This window comes from Sciurus carolinensis, chromosome 11 (assembly GCF_902686445.1).
Source record: "Sciurus carolinensis chromosome 11, mSciCar1.2, whole genome shotgun sequence".
NCBI lineage: Eukaryota > Metazoa > Chordata > Mammalia > Rodentia > Sciuridae > Sciurus > Sciurus carolinensis.
In genome coordinates this window covers 111,821,755-111,837,029 of record NC_062223.1, presented here as the reverse complement: position 1 = coordinate 111,837,029, position 15,275 = coordinate 111,821,755, and the positions used below count along the sequence as shown (strand labels likewise).

Genomic DNA, 15,275 nt, shown 5'->3' with positions numbered 1-15,275 from the left:
TTGTTACCTAACTTCCCTTCAAAAATTTCCTCTGCTCACATCACCTCCTATCCACCTATTTAAAAAAAAAAAAAAAAAAAACTGAGCATAGATTCCTTCTTGTGCTATCTTTAACAGCAAAATTTAATTCCAAGTTCGAAATATTTCTTGAATGTGCTCTCCTTCATTCTATATTTCTGAATTTATCATTTATTTTCTGACTTACTAGCTACCTCTTTCTTGCATATGTTCCTCAAATCCATACTTCACACAGCTGCGAGCATAATATATTTAAAATAAAAATTTAAGCCAGGCACAGTGGTACACACCTGAAATACCAGCAACTCAGGAGGTTGACGCAGGAGGATTACAAGTTTGAGGACAGTCTCAAGAATTTAGCAAGACCCTGTTTCAAAAAAAAAAAAAAAAAAAAAAAGATATGGGGTATGTAGCTCAGTGGTAAATTGGCCCCGAGTTCAATCCCCAGTGCCAAAAATAAATAAAAATTTAACCATGTATTTTGCATAATGAAGTCTTTGAAGATTCCGTTATCACCAGCAAGATAAAAATCTCATTTGCCATAGCATATGAGGTCCTCTACATCCACTCCCTTGCTCTGCTATAGTAATTACCGAATTATATGCAGTCTTGATTCATCTACAATCATCTCTCCCATCTTCACACCTCACTCTAGCTTCCTTGGTCACTGTCAGTTTATCATCTTTCAGAACCCAGGTCAAAAATCATCTTTTCTGGGATGGGGTTGTGGCTCAGTGGTAGAGTGCTTGCCTGGCATGCGTGAGGCACTGGGTTCCATCCTCAGCACCACATAAAAATAAACATAAAATAAAGGTATTGTGTCCATCTATAACTAAAAAAAAAATATTTTTAATAAGTAAAAAACTTAAAAAGTCTTCTTTTCCAGGAAACTTAGCCAAATTTCTTACTGTCTACTGCAGTATGTGCTTAACTATGATTTCACTTGTCATACTATATTGTAACCATTCATCTGTTGCCCTCAGACTATAAATTCCTTTAAAAGGCAAAGAAAATTCCCTTTGTATCCACAGTGCCAATCACATGAGATACTTGCATCTATGAAATGAATGAATGGTCTTGACTTCATCTTTAGAAATTGACTCCTACTTTACACTGCCAAAGTCCAGGTCCTTTCTTCTACCTATGTCCTCTTCCATGTCCTTCTGCCTCTAGCTTATCAACCTTCCTAAATGTCTTTAATGTCACCTAAACTCTTCCCAAAGCACAATCCTCATCACTTCCTGCTTAGCCTTAGAAGCCCCTTAATGAGGATAGTCTCTTCCTCATTTTACTGCTGCTTCAGCAACTCACAGCAACTACTGATTTTCCAGACAGCTCAGCTCCATCCTAATAACCAAATCAACTGAGACCTAGGCCAGGAAATGCCCAAACCCTCAAGTTTGCCTCAGCTTGTGGATAAGGTCTCCAGTGAGTGAAACATGCTGGCTCAATATTCTTTATTACTAGGAGTAACCATAAAGCCTTACACTCAAGCTGGCACCCACAGATCATCATGAGCTGCACACATTTCTAAATCATACTACTAAATCTTCATACTCTATATCAAACTACTTATACTTATTATTTTTGCTTATCACGTTTTTCATTATAGTACTTTGTATCTGATTTACTTAACTCCTCCTCAACCCCAGAATAAAATTTAAACAGCTGTTTTAGAGTTATGAATGCAACACTTAATTCTAATAAATAAAATCTGGGCCAGGTATAGTAGTGTACACCTGTAGTCCTAGCTAACTTGGGAGGCTGAGGAAAGAGGATCACTTCAGCTCAGGAATTCAAGATCAGACTGAGTTCAAATACCAACTCAAGGGAAAAAACAAACAAACAAAAAGACCAGGCACAGCTAAAACATAAAAGAGTAGAATAAATTTTTTATTATATAACATTGTATTTTAAAAAAAAAAAAAATTTCTTTTCATGGAATATTTTTCTTATTACCAATTCCCACGGTGGGAAAATAATTTATTATTTTTAGTTTTATATTTGTGGACATTATTTTAGAACAAGTAAAACACATTTGAGGATTAAATCTGTTTAGAATTTGTAATATTCTGATATGCCTACCAGGAAAACTTCCTCTCTAACTGGAGCATCTCTAAATTCAGAAGCTCTCCAATCTTTCTTCCTAGGATTTAGAAATCTATAATCTGAGATTTTTAGCATCTCCTAATTTTAAAGTTCACCTAGGCATAAAATCATCAGTAGCTGATATCAACTGAACAGACAGGGAAATTTCCAAAATTAAATACTATCTACTTTTTTGCAAAGTCTTTACTCATGAATTAACAGTCTTTCCCTTTGTACATTATTTCCAAGACGAATGCAGAAATATGACCATATATTGATAATAATAAAGCTGAATTCTCTTTAAGAGACTGACAAAAGGCAAAAGCTCATATGTAAAGTTTAGTTATACTGTGAGTCTCATGAGCTTGAAGACAACCCATTAACTCACTAGAATGCAGAACTGGGTCTCAAAATTTCTTGGGCAGATTTCCTCTCAAACCTTTTCCTCAACAATTAAATTCTAAAATAACCATGTGATTAGGAGAAGGTCTGTCCACCAATGAACTTATCTGTTATTTTCTCCTTATTGTGAGTTGAATGGCATGACAGAGCAGAGGCAATTAGGCATATAATCAATTCTTTAGATATTAAGTCAAAAAGGTCAAAGCTTCCACAGCATGGCAACAGCTTTGCAGATGCCCACATCACGATAGTTGAAATAACAAAGCCCAGCAAAGGCTAAAGCTGAGAGTGCCAAAAGGCCTGCCTTGGCAGCTTTCTGCGATGCATCCCCATGAATATAATCAGTAACAACTTGTCCAAGGCCCCTAAAGAAAAAACAAACAAACAAAAAAAAACCACATGTGAGTAAAGTTAGAAGGCTAACAGATAATGTGGCTGAAAACAACAACAGCAACAGAAAAAACCCAGCTGGGTTCAAAATGCAATTACTGTCTGGCCAGTAACTGTTTGCTTCTTTAGGGGACAGGTGCAATTATTTTCATTTTTGATTGAGACAAATAAACCAAAGGAACTCATGGTAATAAAATTCATAAATCAGAATGAAGAAATCAAGATTTTCCCAATATGTCATAAAGATATCTTCTTACTCTTTGGAATCAATTTTCCAAAGTTATTTATATCAGAGACAATAACTGAATGCTCCCATATTTACAAAGTATAGTTATTGTTTTTAACTAAAAGAAATGTTCTATAGAATTTTTCATTAATTTAAAAAATATTTACTAAGGAGATACTATGTGCCAGTGCACAAAATTAAAAGATCATTCCCTGCCTTTATGGGATAAACATTCTAGTGAAGAAGAAAGAAAAAATAAACATATATATAATATGAAGAAATATATTAGAGGGTTGGGGATAAACCTCAGTGGTAGAGCACTTGCCTAGCATGTCTGAGGCCCTGGGTTCATCCCCAGCATTGCAATATATTAACTGAAGAAATGTATTAGAAAGGATGACTTAAAGGACAACAGTCCAAACAAAAGTGACAGTGACAGTATCTCTGAGGGGCATTTATGGCTGGAGCACATGAGGAACAGTATGGGGGATGAAAGGAACAATATGAGGGACAGTATAGATGGATCACATGAGGAAAGACCAGAGGAGGGCAGGGGTAGATTGTTTAGGGCCTTTAAAATCATGAAAAGAAATTTAAATTTTATTTGAAAGAGAAAACCAGGGGCATGTTTTAGGCAGGGAGTGTCCTAAGTAAGGAGTGACCTAATTAAACTATTTTTATAACAGTTTTATTGAGATATAATTTACAAGCCATAAATTTAACCTTTTTAGCTATATAATTTAGTGGTTTTTTTATTACAGTCACAGAGTTGTGAACTATCACCACTATTTAATTCCAGAATATTTTTTGTCATCCCAAAATAGAAACTTTCTACCCTTCAGCCCATTACCCAACAACTAATTTGCTTCTGTCTCTGGATTTGCCTATTCCTTGTAGATGTTTCATATAAATGAAATTATGCAGTTTGTAGCCTCTGAGTTGAGCTTTTTTCATTTAGCATGTTTTACATTGCAGCATGTATCAGTACCTCCCTCCTTTGTATAGCTGAATAATATTCCATTGTATGAGTATGCCATATTTTATTCAGGTATTTATCAGCTGATAAACATTAGGATTGTTTACACTTTTTACTTTTTAACTATTATAGTGTGCTACGAACATCCTTGTACAAGTTTTTATGTGGAAACATGTTTTTAATTCTCTTGGGTATACACTTAAAAGTAGAATTACTGAGTTAGATGGTAACGCTAACTTTCTTTGGAAATGCTAAAGCGATCTAAAGCGGTTATAACATTTTACATTCCTAGGAGAAATATATGAGGGTATCAACTTCACCACATCCTCAGAAACACTTGTAATTGTCCATCTTCTTTTGAATAGCCATTCTAAGTGGGAAGTAGGATATTCTTATGGGGTTTTAAAATCTGCATTTCTCTAATGACAAATGATGTTGTATAATTTTTCATGTTTATTGACCATTTATATATCTTCTTTTGAGAAATGTGATTTAACTTTCAAAAGGTCACTTTGGCTATTGTGTAGTGAATGGAAAGAAGAGATAAAAAACAAAAGCAGAAAGCTAGTTACAAGTAACTGAAGTGACCTAAGCAAGACTGTTGGTTTAAACAAGACTATGACCAAGGAGGTGATGAGAAGTCACAATTCAGGCTATGTTTTGAAGAGACAACTAATGGAAAGAGGAGATGGGTTAGACATGGGTAAGACAAAAAGAAATATCTAGAATGAATTCTAGAATTTTTAAATTGAGCAACTACATTTAACTGAGGAGGAGGTTTTAAGTAGAAATCTGGAAGAGAAGAATTGATTTGAACAATATTAAATTGGGAATGACTCTCAGACATGCAAATACATATGTCATTAGACAACTGGATAAACAGGTATGCAGCTCAGAAAAAGAGGTCAAATCTAAGTTTTCCTAGGTAAAGTGTATAGAACATCAAGAAAGTCAAGATTAGCCAGGCTAATCGTGGTACATGCCTGTAATCTCAGCAGCTCAGGAGGCTGAGGCAGGAGGATTGTAAGTTCAGAGCCAGCCTCAGCACTCAGCAAGGCCCTAAGCAGCTTAGTGAGACCCTGTCTCAAAATAAAATATAAAAAAGGCTTAGTGGTCAAGTACCCCTGGGTTCAATCTCCAGTACCCAAAAGAATAAAATAGCTACTCAGAAGTCTGAAGCAGGAGGATCACGAGTTGGAGGCCAGTCTGGACAACTCAGCAAGATCCCAACTCAAAAAAAATTTTTTTTAAATTTCTTAAAGGGCTAGGGGTATAGCTCAGTGATAGGGGCTTACCTAGCAAGCACGAGGCTAGGGGTTCAATCCCCAACTATCGGCACCCTTTCCCCCAACAAAAAAAGTCAAGAAAGTTCTGGTGACTTGATCATTCACAGATCAGACTAGAGGAGAAAGAGAAGAGAAGAAACATCTACAAGGAATCCAGAAAGTCAGAGAAAAGTTGATTTAAGGAGATAACAGTCAATCGAGTTGAATGCTTCTGAAAGTTCAAGTAAACAACAGAGAACAGACAACAGAATTTGCAAAGATCAAGGTCTTTAGGAAGAATGACTTAAGTGAACTACTGAGTTAAAAGCACAAAGAATACAGGTTAAAGAAATTGGATGCTGAGGAACTGAAGCACAATTACAGATAATTCAAGTAATTTTTTTCTGTGAAAAAGATAAGAGAATTAGTAAGTGGAAGAAAAATGCAGTCAAAAAATCAACTGAAATGAAAATATATTTCCTTAGGATTATTCTCTTACTCTAAATTTCTATTAATTTAGATAAACCTCCTTTCCACGAAACACACTTATGGAAATATACTGTACTTGTGGTCTGATATTTCATATGTATCTAGAATCTTTTATTTTGAAAAGTCTATCTGACAAGAAAAATAATTCTCCTAACCAGCCCTAGAAAGCCTGGCAAGTAAAATCCCCTTTAACATTAGTTAGAAAATTAATCTGACAAGTCACTCAACCTTCCTGGAATTTAGTTTCCACATTGGTAAAATCTCAGGGTTAGTTAAGATATTCCAAGACTTATTAGTTCTAACTATCTCAAAACACGTTCCCCTTCCACAAATTATATTACATGTCCTTATAACAACTCAGTCAGGTATAATGATATCTCACACCTGTAATTCCAGGCTACTTGGGAGGCCAACCTGGGCAACTTAGGGAGACCCTGTCTCAAAATAAAATAAAAAGGGCTAGGGATATAGTGGTAGAGTGGTAGAGTGTCTCAGTGGTAGAGTGCTTGCCTAGCATAAGTAAGGCCCTGGGTTCCATTGGCAATATTAAAAAAAAAGAGAGAGAGAGAGAAAAAAAAAAACTCCAGAATTTCAGCCTGTTATTCATATTCTTTTATAAGGTTCATTAACTTAGAAAGTCTTAAGTTATACAAAATAAACAGAAAATGGATATTCACTCATTCAGCAAGCATTTACAATATGCTATGTGTCAGCTACTATTCTAAGCACAAAAGATACAATAGCAAATAAAAATAATTTTAAAATGCATTTATCTTTTTTTTTTGTAAAGGCAAGGGTGAATTATAGTATCTAGAGATGCAAATATGATTGATAAAACTATGACAAAATGCAAGGAAGTGATTAGTATAAAAATCAGGATAATGGTTCCAGGAGGAAAGGTAATACTGAGCAGTTATGACTGAGATGGAATACAAGGCAGAGGCTACTCAAATAGATGGCAAAGTTCTATTTTTGATGTGGGTGCTATTACCCTTATGATTCATTAAACTATAGATCTAATTTTTGGGATTTTCTGCATCTATACTTTCATTATGGTGTTAAGGGTGGGAAATGACAAATATATAAATTAATAAATAGTTGATATAGTATATTAGAAGGTAATGAATACTACTGAGAAAAATAAAACAGAGAGAAGGATAAGGAATATCAGAAAGGACATTCAATTTTTTTTTTTTTTTTTTTTTTTTTTTACGGTACTGGGGATCAAATTCAGGGCCTTGTGCTTATGAGGCAAGTACTCTACCAGCTGAGCTATCTCCCCAGCCCAGGACATTCAATTTTAAAGAAGTGGTTTGGGAAGGTTTTGTTGAAAGGGTGGCATTTAAGATGTGAAGGAGATGCTGGAACAAGCCAAGTATGTAACTATAAAAGTTTCAGATGGAAAGAACATTAAGAGTAAAGCCCTGGGGCTGGGGTCATGGCTCAGAGGTAGAGTACTTGCCTAGCATGTGTGAAGCATCAGGTTAAGATTCTCAGCGCCGCAAATAAATAAATAAATAAATAAAAACAAAAGGTCCATAAACAACTTAAAAAAAAAAAAAGAGGAAAGCCCTAAAGCCTGAATTTCCTTGTGTGTTTGAGAAACATCAAGGAATAATCTGGTGTGAATGAAAAGAGAATAGCTAGAATTGAGGGAAGCAGGGGATCAGATCATATAGAGTCTGAGGGCAGAATTTATTTATTTATTTATTTTTGTAAGAGACAGGGTCTTGCCAGGTATGATGGTCAGCACACCTGTAATCCTAGTTACTTGAAAAGGTGAAGCAGGAGAGGATCCCAAGTTTGGGGCCAGCTGAGTAATTTAGCAAGACCCTGTCTCAAAATTAAAAAGTCCAAAAGGGCTGGGAATGTAGGTCGCTAATTAGAGTGACCCTGGGTTCAGTCCCAGTACCACAAAAAGACGGGGAATGGAGAGAGACACTGTGATGCTATGTTGCCCAGACTGATCTTGAACTCAAGATTCTCCTGTCAGTTGGGCACGGTGGCACATGCCTGTAATCCCAGCAGCTCAGGAGGCCAAGGCAGGAGGATCACAAGTTCAATGTTAGCCTCAGCAATGAAGCAAGGCACTAAGCAATGCAGTGAGACCCTGTCTGAAAATAAAAAAATAAAAAGGGCTAGAGATATAGTTGTGATTCAGTGGTTAAGTGCCTCTAGATTCAATCTCTAATTAAAAAAAAAAAAAAAAAAAAATTCTGTTGGCCTCCCCAATAATAGCTCTGACTACAGGCAAATGCCACCATGTCGCAGGTCATATAGAGACTGCAGAGCACCGAAGAATTCTTTTAGTTTGAGTAAGATGAGAAGATAAAGAAGGGTTTAAGAAGGGGAATGTCCTTTCCCAACTTAACATTTTAACAGGATCACTGGATATGCTATATTGGGAACAGACACTAAAGAGACTAGTTAGGAGACTACTATTGGAATTAAGGATGATGGCCAGGTTTGGACTTGAACAAATAAAAGCACAATGGAAATATTGTCAATTAAGATAGGTAAGGAAGGGTACAGAAGGATCAGATTTGGAGAAAAACAGGAACTCAATTTTATACATGTTATATTCAAAATTCCTGTTTAGATATGGAAATGAAAACATCAAACAGGCAATGAAGATATACATATATCTGGGTATATAGTTTTCTACAAGTCTTGAATATCTCAATCAACTTCTCCCTCATATACAATACATGAGAAAAACTCACAAGCCAGGCAAACTGAGGAGACAACAAAATACTGAAGAGACTGCTGTACTTGCCAGTGACTATGGAGAGTGAGGACGGCAGCCAAGGAGTAGTCCATTGCAGAGCAAGGATTCAAATATGCAGCTGGAAGCAGGCCCAGGAGCAAAACACTGACAACCCTCTCACTAGTCCAGTGAAGAGATGCAGCCTTGGAACTAGCTATAAAAATGACCAAATTCCAAAGAGTTAAGGGAAGAGACATACATCTTTCATGTTCAACATTTAGCAAATAATAAACTAAACTGACACAATGGCAAACAGTATACATGTAACATTAAACTGAGCAAAAAGAAACTAAGATATAAAAACAGGTCTTTGAGAGAAGCTAAAACACTTTGTTGAAGCCTTCTAGCACTAAGGCCTCTCAATGCCTGCATATATTAATTAGAAGACAGACATACTTTGCTTTTTATAAGCAAGAAGGCAGAATTAAGCCAACTTTAGACTTCAGTGAAACATATACCTTATGAATATAAGTTAGCAATGCCTGGTGAATTACTTTAAAATAATACTTGTTTATTTATACCTTCTAACCTTTAGAAATAATGTAGTATCATCCTCCCAAAACAAAGTTAAACCTACCAACACAAAGAGAAGCAAAGGTCTGAGGTCAAATTAACAGATCATGGTCCTTCTTCTGTCCTATTATTTACAAATAAGTCAAAACAAATGAAACACAAAAACCCTTAAAGAAGTTAAAAAAAAAAAAAAAAACAGTAGGGAGTTTAAATATCTCTTTGAGAGACTGTCTTTTGGGGGATACAGGATCCTTTGGGAATCTAATAAAAGGATGGAGGAGTTTCTTCCCAGAAAAATGTACATGGATGCATACATAAAAATATATGTATACAATTTACGAGGCTTTTCTTCAGCCCTATGTACTCCAGGACCACTCTGCTCAATCCAACTGAATAAGCAAAGGAATCCAGAAACAAAAAGTTTTCAAAAACAAAAGTTTTCTAAACTAGGCATGGTGGTACGTGCCTATCATCTAATGACTTGGGAGACTGAGACAGGAGGATCACAAGTTTGAGGTCAGTCTGGGCAATTTAGCAAACTAAAATAAAGAGCTGGGGATATAGTTCAGTGGTAGAGCACCCCTGGGTTCAATACCAAGAATGGGAAGAAGAAGCAGAAAAACTTTACTTGCTTAAGCTCTCACAACTCAGATGCAACTCTAAGAGACCGACTTTAAGAACTGAGTGAAGTCTTTATATAATACACTGATCCCCAATGGCTTGGGAGGCTGAAGCAGGAGGATCACGAGTTCAAAGTCAGTCTCAGGAACTTCGTGAGGTCCTTTATGCAACTCTGTAAGATCCTATCTCAAAATAAAATATAAAAAAGGGCTGGGGACGTGGCTCAATGGTTAAGCACCACTGGGTTCAATCCCTGGTACCCACCCCCACAAAAAGACAACCACAGATCTCTCCAGACTTTAAAAACGTAAATACAGGTGAGTCATTATTCACTTTCTGATTCTTTTTTTGGGTAGGTAATGGGGATCCAACCCAGGGATACTTTACCAGTAAGCTAGAACCACAGTCCTTTTAATTTCAAGACAAGTTGCTTAGGGCCTCACTAAGTTGCTGAGGTTGACTTCAAACATGCAATCCTCCTGCCTTAGCCTCCCAAGTTGCTAGGATTACAGGTATACACCATCGCATTCAATTCATCTTCAGATTTTCTAAGACTAATCTGAAAAACATCCAAATAGCATTCTCTAACAGATGCCATATGGATTTAAAGCAACCTAAAAAAAAAAAAAGCCAGTCAATTCCAGTCGTAAGTACACATAATACAATCCACAAGACATGACTTTTTAAATTAATGTCTTAAATTATCTACATCTGGCTCCTCTCCATTAGCTAAGTACACACAAATGATTAAGCTGTACTGGGCAGAATCTTCCTACAGAGCTATTTTCTTTTTAAGAAAATTTTTAAAATTTTAAAAATTTAAAAATTTTAAAATTTTAAAAATTTTAAGCCAGAAGGTTCTCTAAGAGTGTAAATGGTATCATTCAACCAGGCTGTCACTGCCTAAAGGTGTAAATTAGGTTCTAATTTGACAGAGGTGGACATGGAAGCCCTGCTAACAGACCTCAAGTCCTGCCAAAGACAAGAATGAACTCAGGTTAAGATGGGCAGAGCCAAGAAAATAGCATTGAAGGAGAAAACATACAAAGGCGGTTTGGTGACAGGTGAATGTGCTGTGTTCCACTCCATCCTGGGGTAGGTCGGTCCTCAAGAAACGCTGAGACGAGAGCAGGTCTGACCACTGGGGTTCGGAGAAACAGAGCTAAGGAAAGAAACATTATAGGAGTCATAAGAACCTCTTCTTTAAAGAACTGACAGATTTTCTAAATGACCATAATAAGCAAACTACTTAACCATAAACAGGAGATAATATCTCACATACAAAATGAAGACAGTATTGATTGCACTGAGTTATTACTCAGATCAGGTAATCATCAAGACTGAAGAATCAATGAAATAATTAATTAGATAACTTATGCAAGGGGTTTATCAGTTTTCAGAATGTTAAAAGCGCGCGCGCGCGCACACACACACACACACACACACACACACATCACATTTTATTTCTCCATTCCCTTGTTGACAGATATGTAGGCTTGTTCAATTATTTGGCTACTGTGAATTGTGCTATTATAAACATAGGTATGCATGTTCTCCATAATATGCTGACTTTGTTTAAGACTACTAAGGAGTGGTATAGCTCAGTCATTTGGTGGTACCATTCCTGGTTTTTGAGGACCCTCCATACTGTATTCACTCTTATGTGTTGGTTTCCCCAGGATTCTGTATCAGCCCATTGCACTCCTCAATTTCTATGCCCATACCAGGTCATTTCTTCCACTTTCATGGTTTCATCTACTGCATGTAAGCAGATAAATTCCAAATGTATATCTCTAGTCCTGGTATTTTTTTCAGAGTTTCAGAAGTTTAACTGCTTTTTGAGCTTCTCCACTGAGATATTTTCATGGTTCTCAAACTCCACATGCCATATATTGAAATCATCCTTCAACTCAATTTCTCATTCAAACTTGTTTTCCAGTTGTATGTTCCTTATTTTATTTAACAACACCCTAGGCACCCTTTACCTTATCCAGAAATCTGGAAGTCACACAGAACTTTCCCTCTAAATTAAACCACAAAATCCTATTGATATATCTCCTTTACATTTTCTGGGACAATCTCTTTTTTTACTTGTATTTTCCAAGTTCAGGACTTCACCTTGCTTAGACTTCTACCACCGTGTCTTATCTCATCTCCCTGAACCTATTACTACTCCCATCACAGTCATCTACTACATTGTTACCAAAATTTAAGTTTAAATTGCCAATCTGTCAAATCTTTCAGTGGCAACCCCTTAGGAATTGGAGGACAGACTGGGCAAAATATGGAGAGTCTGTCTCAAGGGGAAAAAAAAAAAGAAAAGAAAAAGAAGAGAAAGTCAGGCATAGTGCAGCACACCAGGAATCCCAGCAGCTTGGGAGGCTGAGACAGGAGGATCAAGGCCAGCTTCAGCAATTAAGTAAGGCCCTAAGCAACTTAGTAAGATCCTGTCTCAAAATAAAAAGGACTGGGGATGTGCTCAGTAGTAAAGCACCCTGGGTTCAATCCCCAGTACAACACAAAACAAGCTACACTTCAACAACAGGTAAGGCACACAATCTTTATAAAGATCAGTTCTTGGGCTGGGGTTGTGGCTCAGTGGTACAGCACTTGCCTAGCACGTGTGAGGCACTGGGTTCCATCCTCAGCACCACACAAAATAAATAAATTAAATAAAGGTATTGTGTTCACCTGCAACTGAAAAAAAATTTTTAAAAAATAAAAAGCAAAAAGGGCAGGGAATGTATCTTAGTAGTAAAGGATGGGTGGGGGAAGGAAGGGAAGGAAAGGAAGGAAGGAAGGAAGGGAAGGAAGGGAAGGAAAGGAAGGGAAGGAAGGGAAGGAAGGGAAGGAAGGGAGGAAGGGAGGAAGGGAAGGAAGGGAAGGAAGGGAAGGAAGGGAGGAAGGGAGGAAGGGAGGAAGGGAGGAAGGGAAGGAAGGGAAGGAAGGAAGGAAGAAAGGGTAATCCTTCCAAAATACAGCTAAAAATATTCTTTCTGTGGACTCACATAACAATTTATGCACACCACAAGTTTTTGCTTTATGTTAGTTTATGTTTATCTGCATTTTCACTTAAAAAAATGAAAGTTCTTCAGCACCACCAACCCCGAGTTCAATCCCCGGTTCCCCCCACAAAAAAAAGGAAAGAAAAATTCTTCGAAGGCAAGCATTACGTCTTATTCAGATTTGTATCCCAGCCTTACAACAGCACCTGGTAGAACACAAAAGCCCGGTTACAGGATTATCGAACTGATCCCCTACATCCACGCTCAAACACAATTCGTTAGGGAAAATCTGCAACATCACGCCTTGGGACTCAGACCTTAGTCCTCTCCCAATGCAGGGTGGGCGCATTCTTAAGGGCGGTGAAGTGGGGAGAAAGAGTTCTTATGAGGAATATCCTCGGGAGCACTGTAACTTCCAGAAGGAACTTTTTTTCAAAATTACCCCAGCACCGCTTCGGGCCTAAGTAGGCGTGATACGCGCTCAGGTGAACATTTGGGCCCGCAGGCCACAGCGGTCGCTGCTGTGATTTGGACAGACGCCTGAGCCTCAGCAGAGAAGAGGGAACGCCTTCTACTCAAGATGTCTCATCACCCGACAGATGAGTCTTCACTCCCATCCCCTTCTCCGGCTGGAGGCTGCGCTAAGCACCTCTGGCTACGAGGACCCCTCACCTCGCCCTCCGTGAGCACCGCAGAGGACACCCAGCTTCAAGAGAACCGCCATCTCGCTTTTGACGGCTCAAGGTCGTCCACCAACCCGGAAGCAGTTATGCGACAACTCCCACCCCACGACAACCACAGGAAGCGCAGAGGAGAAAAACGCTAGGTGAACCGGAAGTTGGGAGGCGGTCGTGCCCTCAGCGCACGCGCACGGGCTCTCACCCGAACTTTCTGAATCTAATTCTGACAATGGCGGAGCTAGGGGAGGCGGACGAAGCGGAGTTACAGCGCCTGGTGGCCGCTGAACAGCAGAAGGCGCAGTTCACTGCACAGGTGAGAGGGCCGGGACCAGCCCTGAGGGTTGTAGGGAAAGGAAGTTGAAGTACGGGGCACCCGCGGAGCTCTGTACACTGGCGACGTGGTGAGGCGGCTGGAAGTTGGACCCGGCTGTGACCCGGTCCCCTGGACTAGTGCTCAGGTAGGGGAAAGAAGTTCAAAGCATGCGGTCCTTAGCAACCGGGGAACCTGTGTGGACTCCCATCTGCCTCTGCCTTTTGGAGGCAACGTTCCAGAAAGCGAGACACCCACCCACTCTAGGTTTTGATTTCGCTGTCGCCCTCTACCTCCGTGGATTGGTGAAGATCGTTTGCGATAATGTATTTTAAAATGATGGGCACTAAAACACTGGAGAAAGCTGGGCTCTGAAGAAGTCATCGCAGACTCTTCGGGGCAAGGCTTTTTTTTTTTTTTTTGAGAGACCTTTAAGCGAGATTCAAACCCCATGGCCTTTGCAGGCTCCATGACCTTGGACTTAATGATAGTCATCTTTTAGGACTTTATAGTTATTTAGTACCTAACCTCTCAAGTAATATCTCGGGTAAATGTTTATTTTCTCTCTTTTGCTGGGCAGTAGGAAGAGGCACTATGCAGGATGAGTATTAAGAACCTCAGAAATCTTTGGGTCCTGAATATAATGAAAATATATTTTTTGTGCCCGTATATGCATTTTTTTTTTCCTGGAGAAGGAATCCATGTTATTAATGTGCCCATGGCGCCCAAAATGTTAAGAATTACTCTTTAGGGTGTAGGTTCTGAATGAGTGCTGTGATTTGGTGGAATTAATCAGTATCCTACTTTCCCATTTTACATTATGCCAACTGCCTTTGGGAATACGAAAGAAGGTACCTGAGAATTTACCATCTGTAGGGATGAGGATCTGGGCAATACTGGAGACAAGTAACAAAGAGCCCAAAGTGATGTTCCATGGTTTGTTGGTTGAAAAGATGGTTTTATGAGGACATTGAAAACAAATAAGAAAATGGACATTTAGGGCTATCCATCTATAGACTCCAACGGTTACTATTTTTCTTCCCCCTTAGGTTCATCACTTCATGGAGCTATGTTGGGATAAATGTGTGGAGAAGCCAGGGAATCGCCTAGACTCTCGAACTGAAAATTGTCTCTCTAGCTGTGTGGACCGCTTCATTGACACTACTCTTGCCATCACCAGTCGGTTTGCCCAGATTGTACAGAAAGGAGGGCAGTAGGTCATCCCCTGAGAAAATGACAGGCAGCAAAGGACTTGTTCTTAAGCAGATTGAAGTATAGGTGGGGGAAGAGTTGTCAACCCATTGTCAAGTCAGTATCAGGCTGTTACCAAGTTTGTTGGTGCTAAAAAGTAACAGATCAAATATTCAAAAAGTGAAATTTTATTTATTTGGAATTCAGAAATTCCAGGTTGTTATCATACCAGTTATTCAATAAACATGAATTCTCCAACTTTTTTTTTCCCCTTTAAATCTCATTTTAGGATTTAATGTTGAGATCTCTGGCAGGAACACTAGAAATAAACATG

General features: G+C 38.5%; 2 protein-coding genes across 3 annotated transcripts; one reads left to right on the top strand and one right to left on the bottom strand.

Moving 5' to 3' along the window:
* Positions 1–1,936: 1,936 nt before the first annotated feature.
* Sdhd (succinate dehydrogenase complex subunit D) lies at positions 1,937–13,550 on the bottom strand. 2 transcript variants are annotated; one of them, XM_047517222.1, is made up of 4 exons: positions 13,433–13,550; positions 10,801–10,917; positions 8,631–8,775; positions 1,937–2,873 (listed from the first exon to the last, which is right to left on the bottom strand). In XM_047517222.1, exons 1-4 carry the CDS (start codon positions 13,482–13,484, stop codon positions 2,708–2,710), a joined length of 480 nt encoding a protein of 159 aa, XP_047373178.1. In that variant the 5' UTR covers positions 13,485–13,550; the 3' UTR covers positions 1,937–2,707. The 2 variants fall into 2 exon arrangements, with proteins under 2 accessions (XP_047373178.1, XP_047373179.1); XM_047517223.1 differs by lacking the exon at positions 8,631–8,775.
* A 67-nt stretch (positions 13,551–13,617) lies between these two features.
* On the top strand, positions 13,618–15,199 carry Timm8b (translocase of inner mitochondrial membrane 8 homolog B). Its single transcript, XM_047517509.1, has 2 exons — positions 13,618–13,753; positions 14,800–15,199. The coding sequence occupies exons 1-2, from the start codon at positions 13,670–13,672 to the stop codon at positions 14,965–14,967; spliced, it is 252 nt and encodes an 83-aa protein (XP_047373465.1). The 5' UTR covers positions 13,618–13,669; the 3' UTR covers positions 14,968–15,199.
* The last annotated feature ends 76 nt before the right edge of the window (positions 15,200–15,275 follow it).

Excerpts from the sequence above, each read along its gene's own strand:
- Sdhd (XM_047517222.1), bottom strand. The coding sequence starts at position 13,484 with ATGGCGGTTCTCTTGAAGCTGGGTGTCCTCTGCGGTGCTCACGGAGGG. Across the intron at positions 8,776-10,800 it reads CCTGTCACCAAACCGCCTTT|CTAGTTCCAAGGCTGCATCT; the intron begins GTATGTTTTCTC and ends TCATTTTTATAG. Across the intron at positions 2,874-8,630 it reads CTCACTCTCCATAGTCACTG|GGGCCTTGGACAAGTTGTTA; the intron begins GCAAGTACAGCA and ends TTTTTTCTTTAG.
- Timm8b (XM_047517509.1), top strand. The coding sequence starts at position 13,670 with ATGGCGGAGCTAGGGGAGGCGGACGAAGCGGAGTTACAGCGCCTGGTG. Across the intron at positions 13,754-14,799 it reads AGGCGCAGTTCACTGCACAG|GTTCATCACTTCATGGAGCT; the intron begins GTGAGAGGGCCG and ends CTTCCCCCTTAG.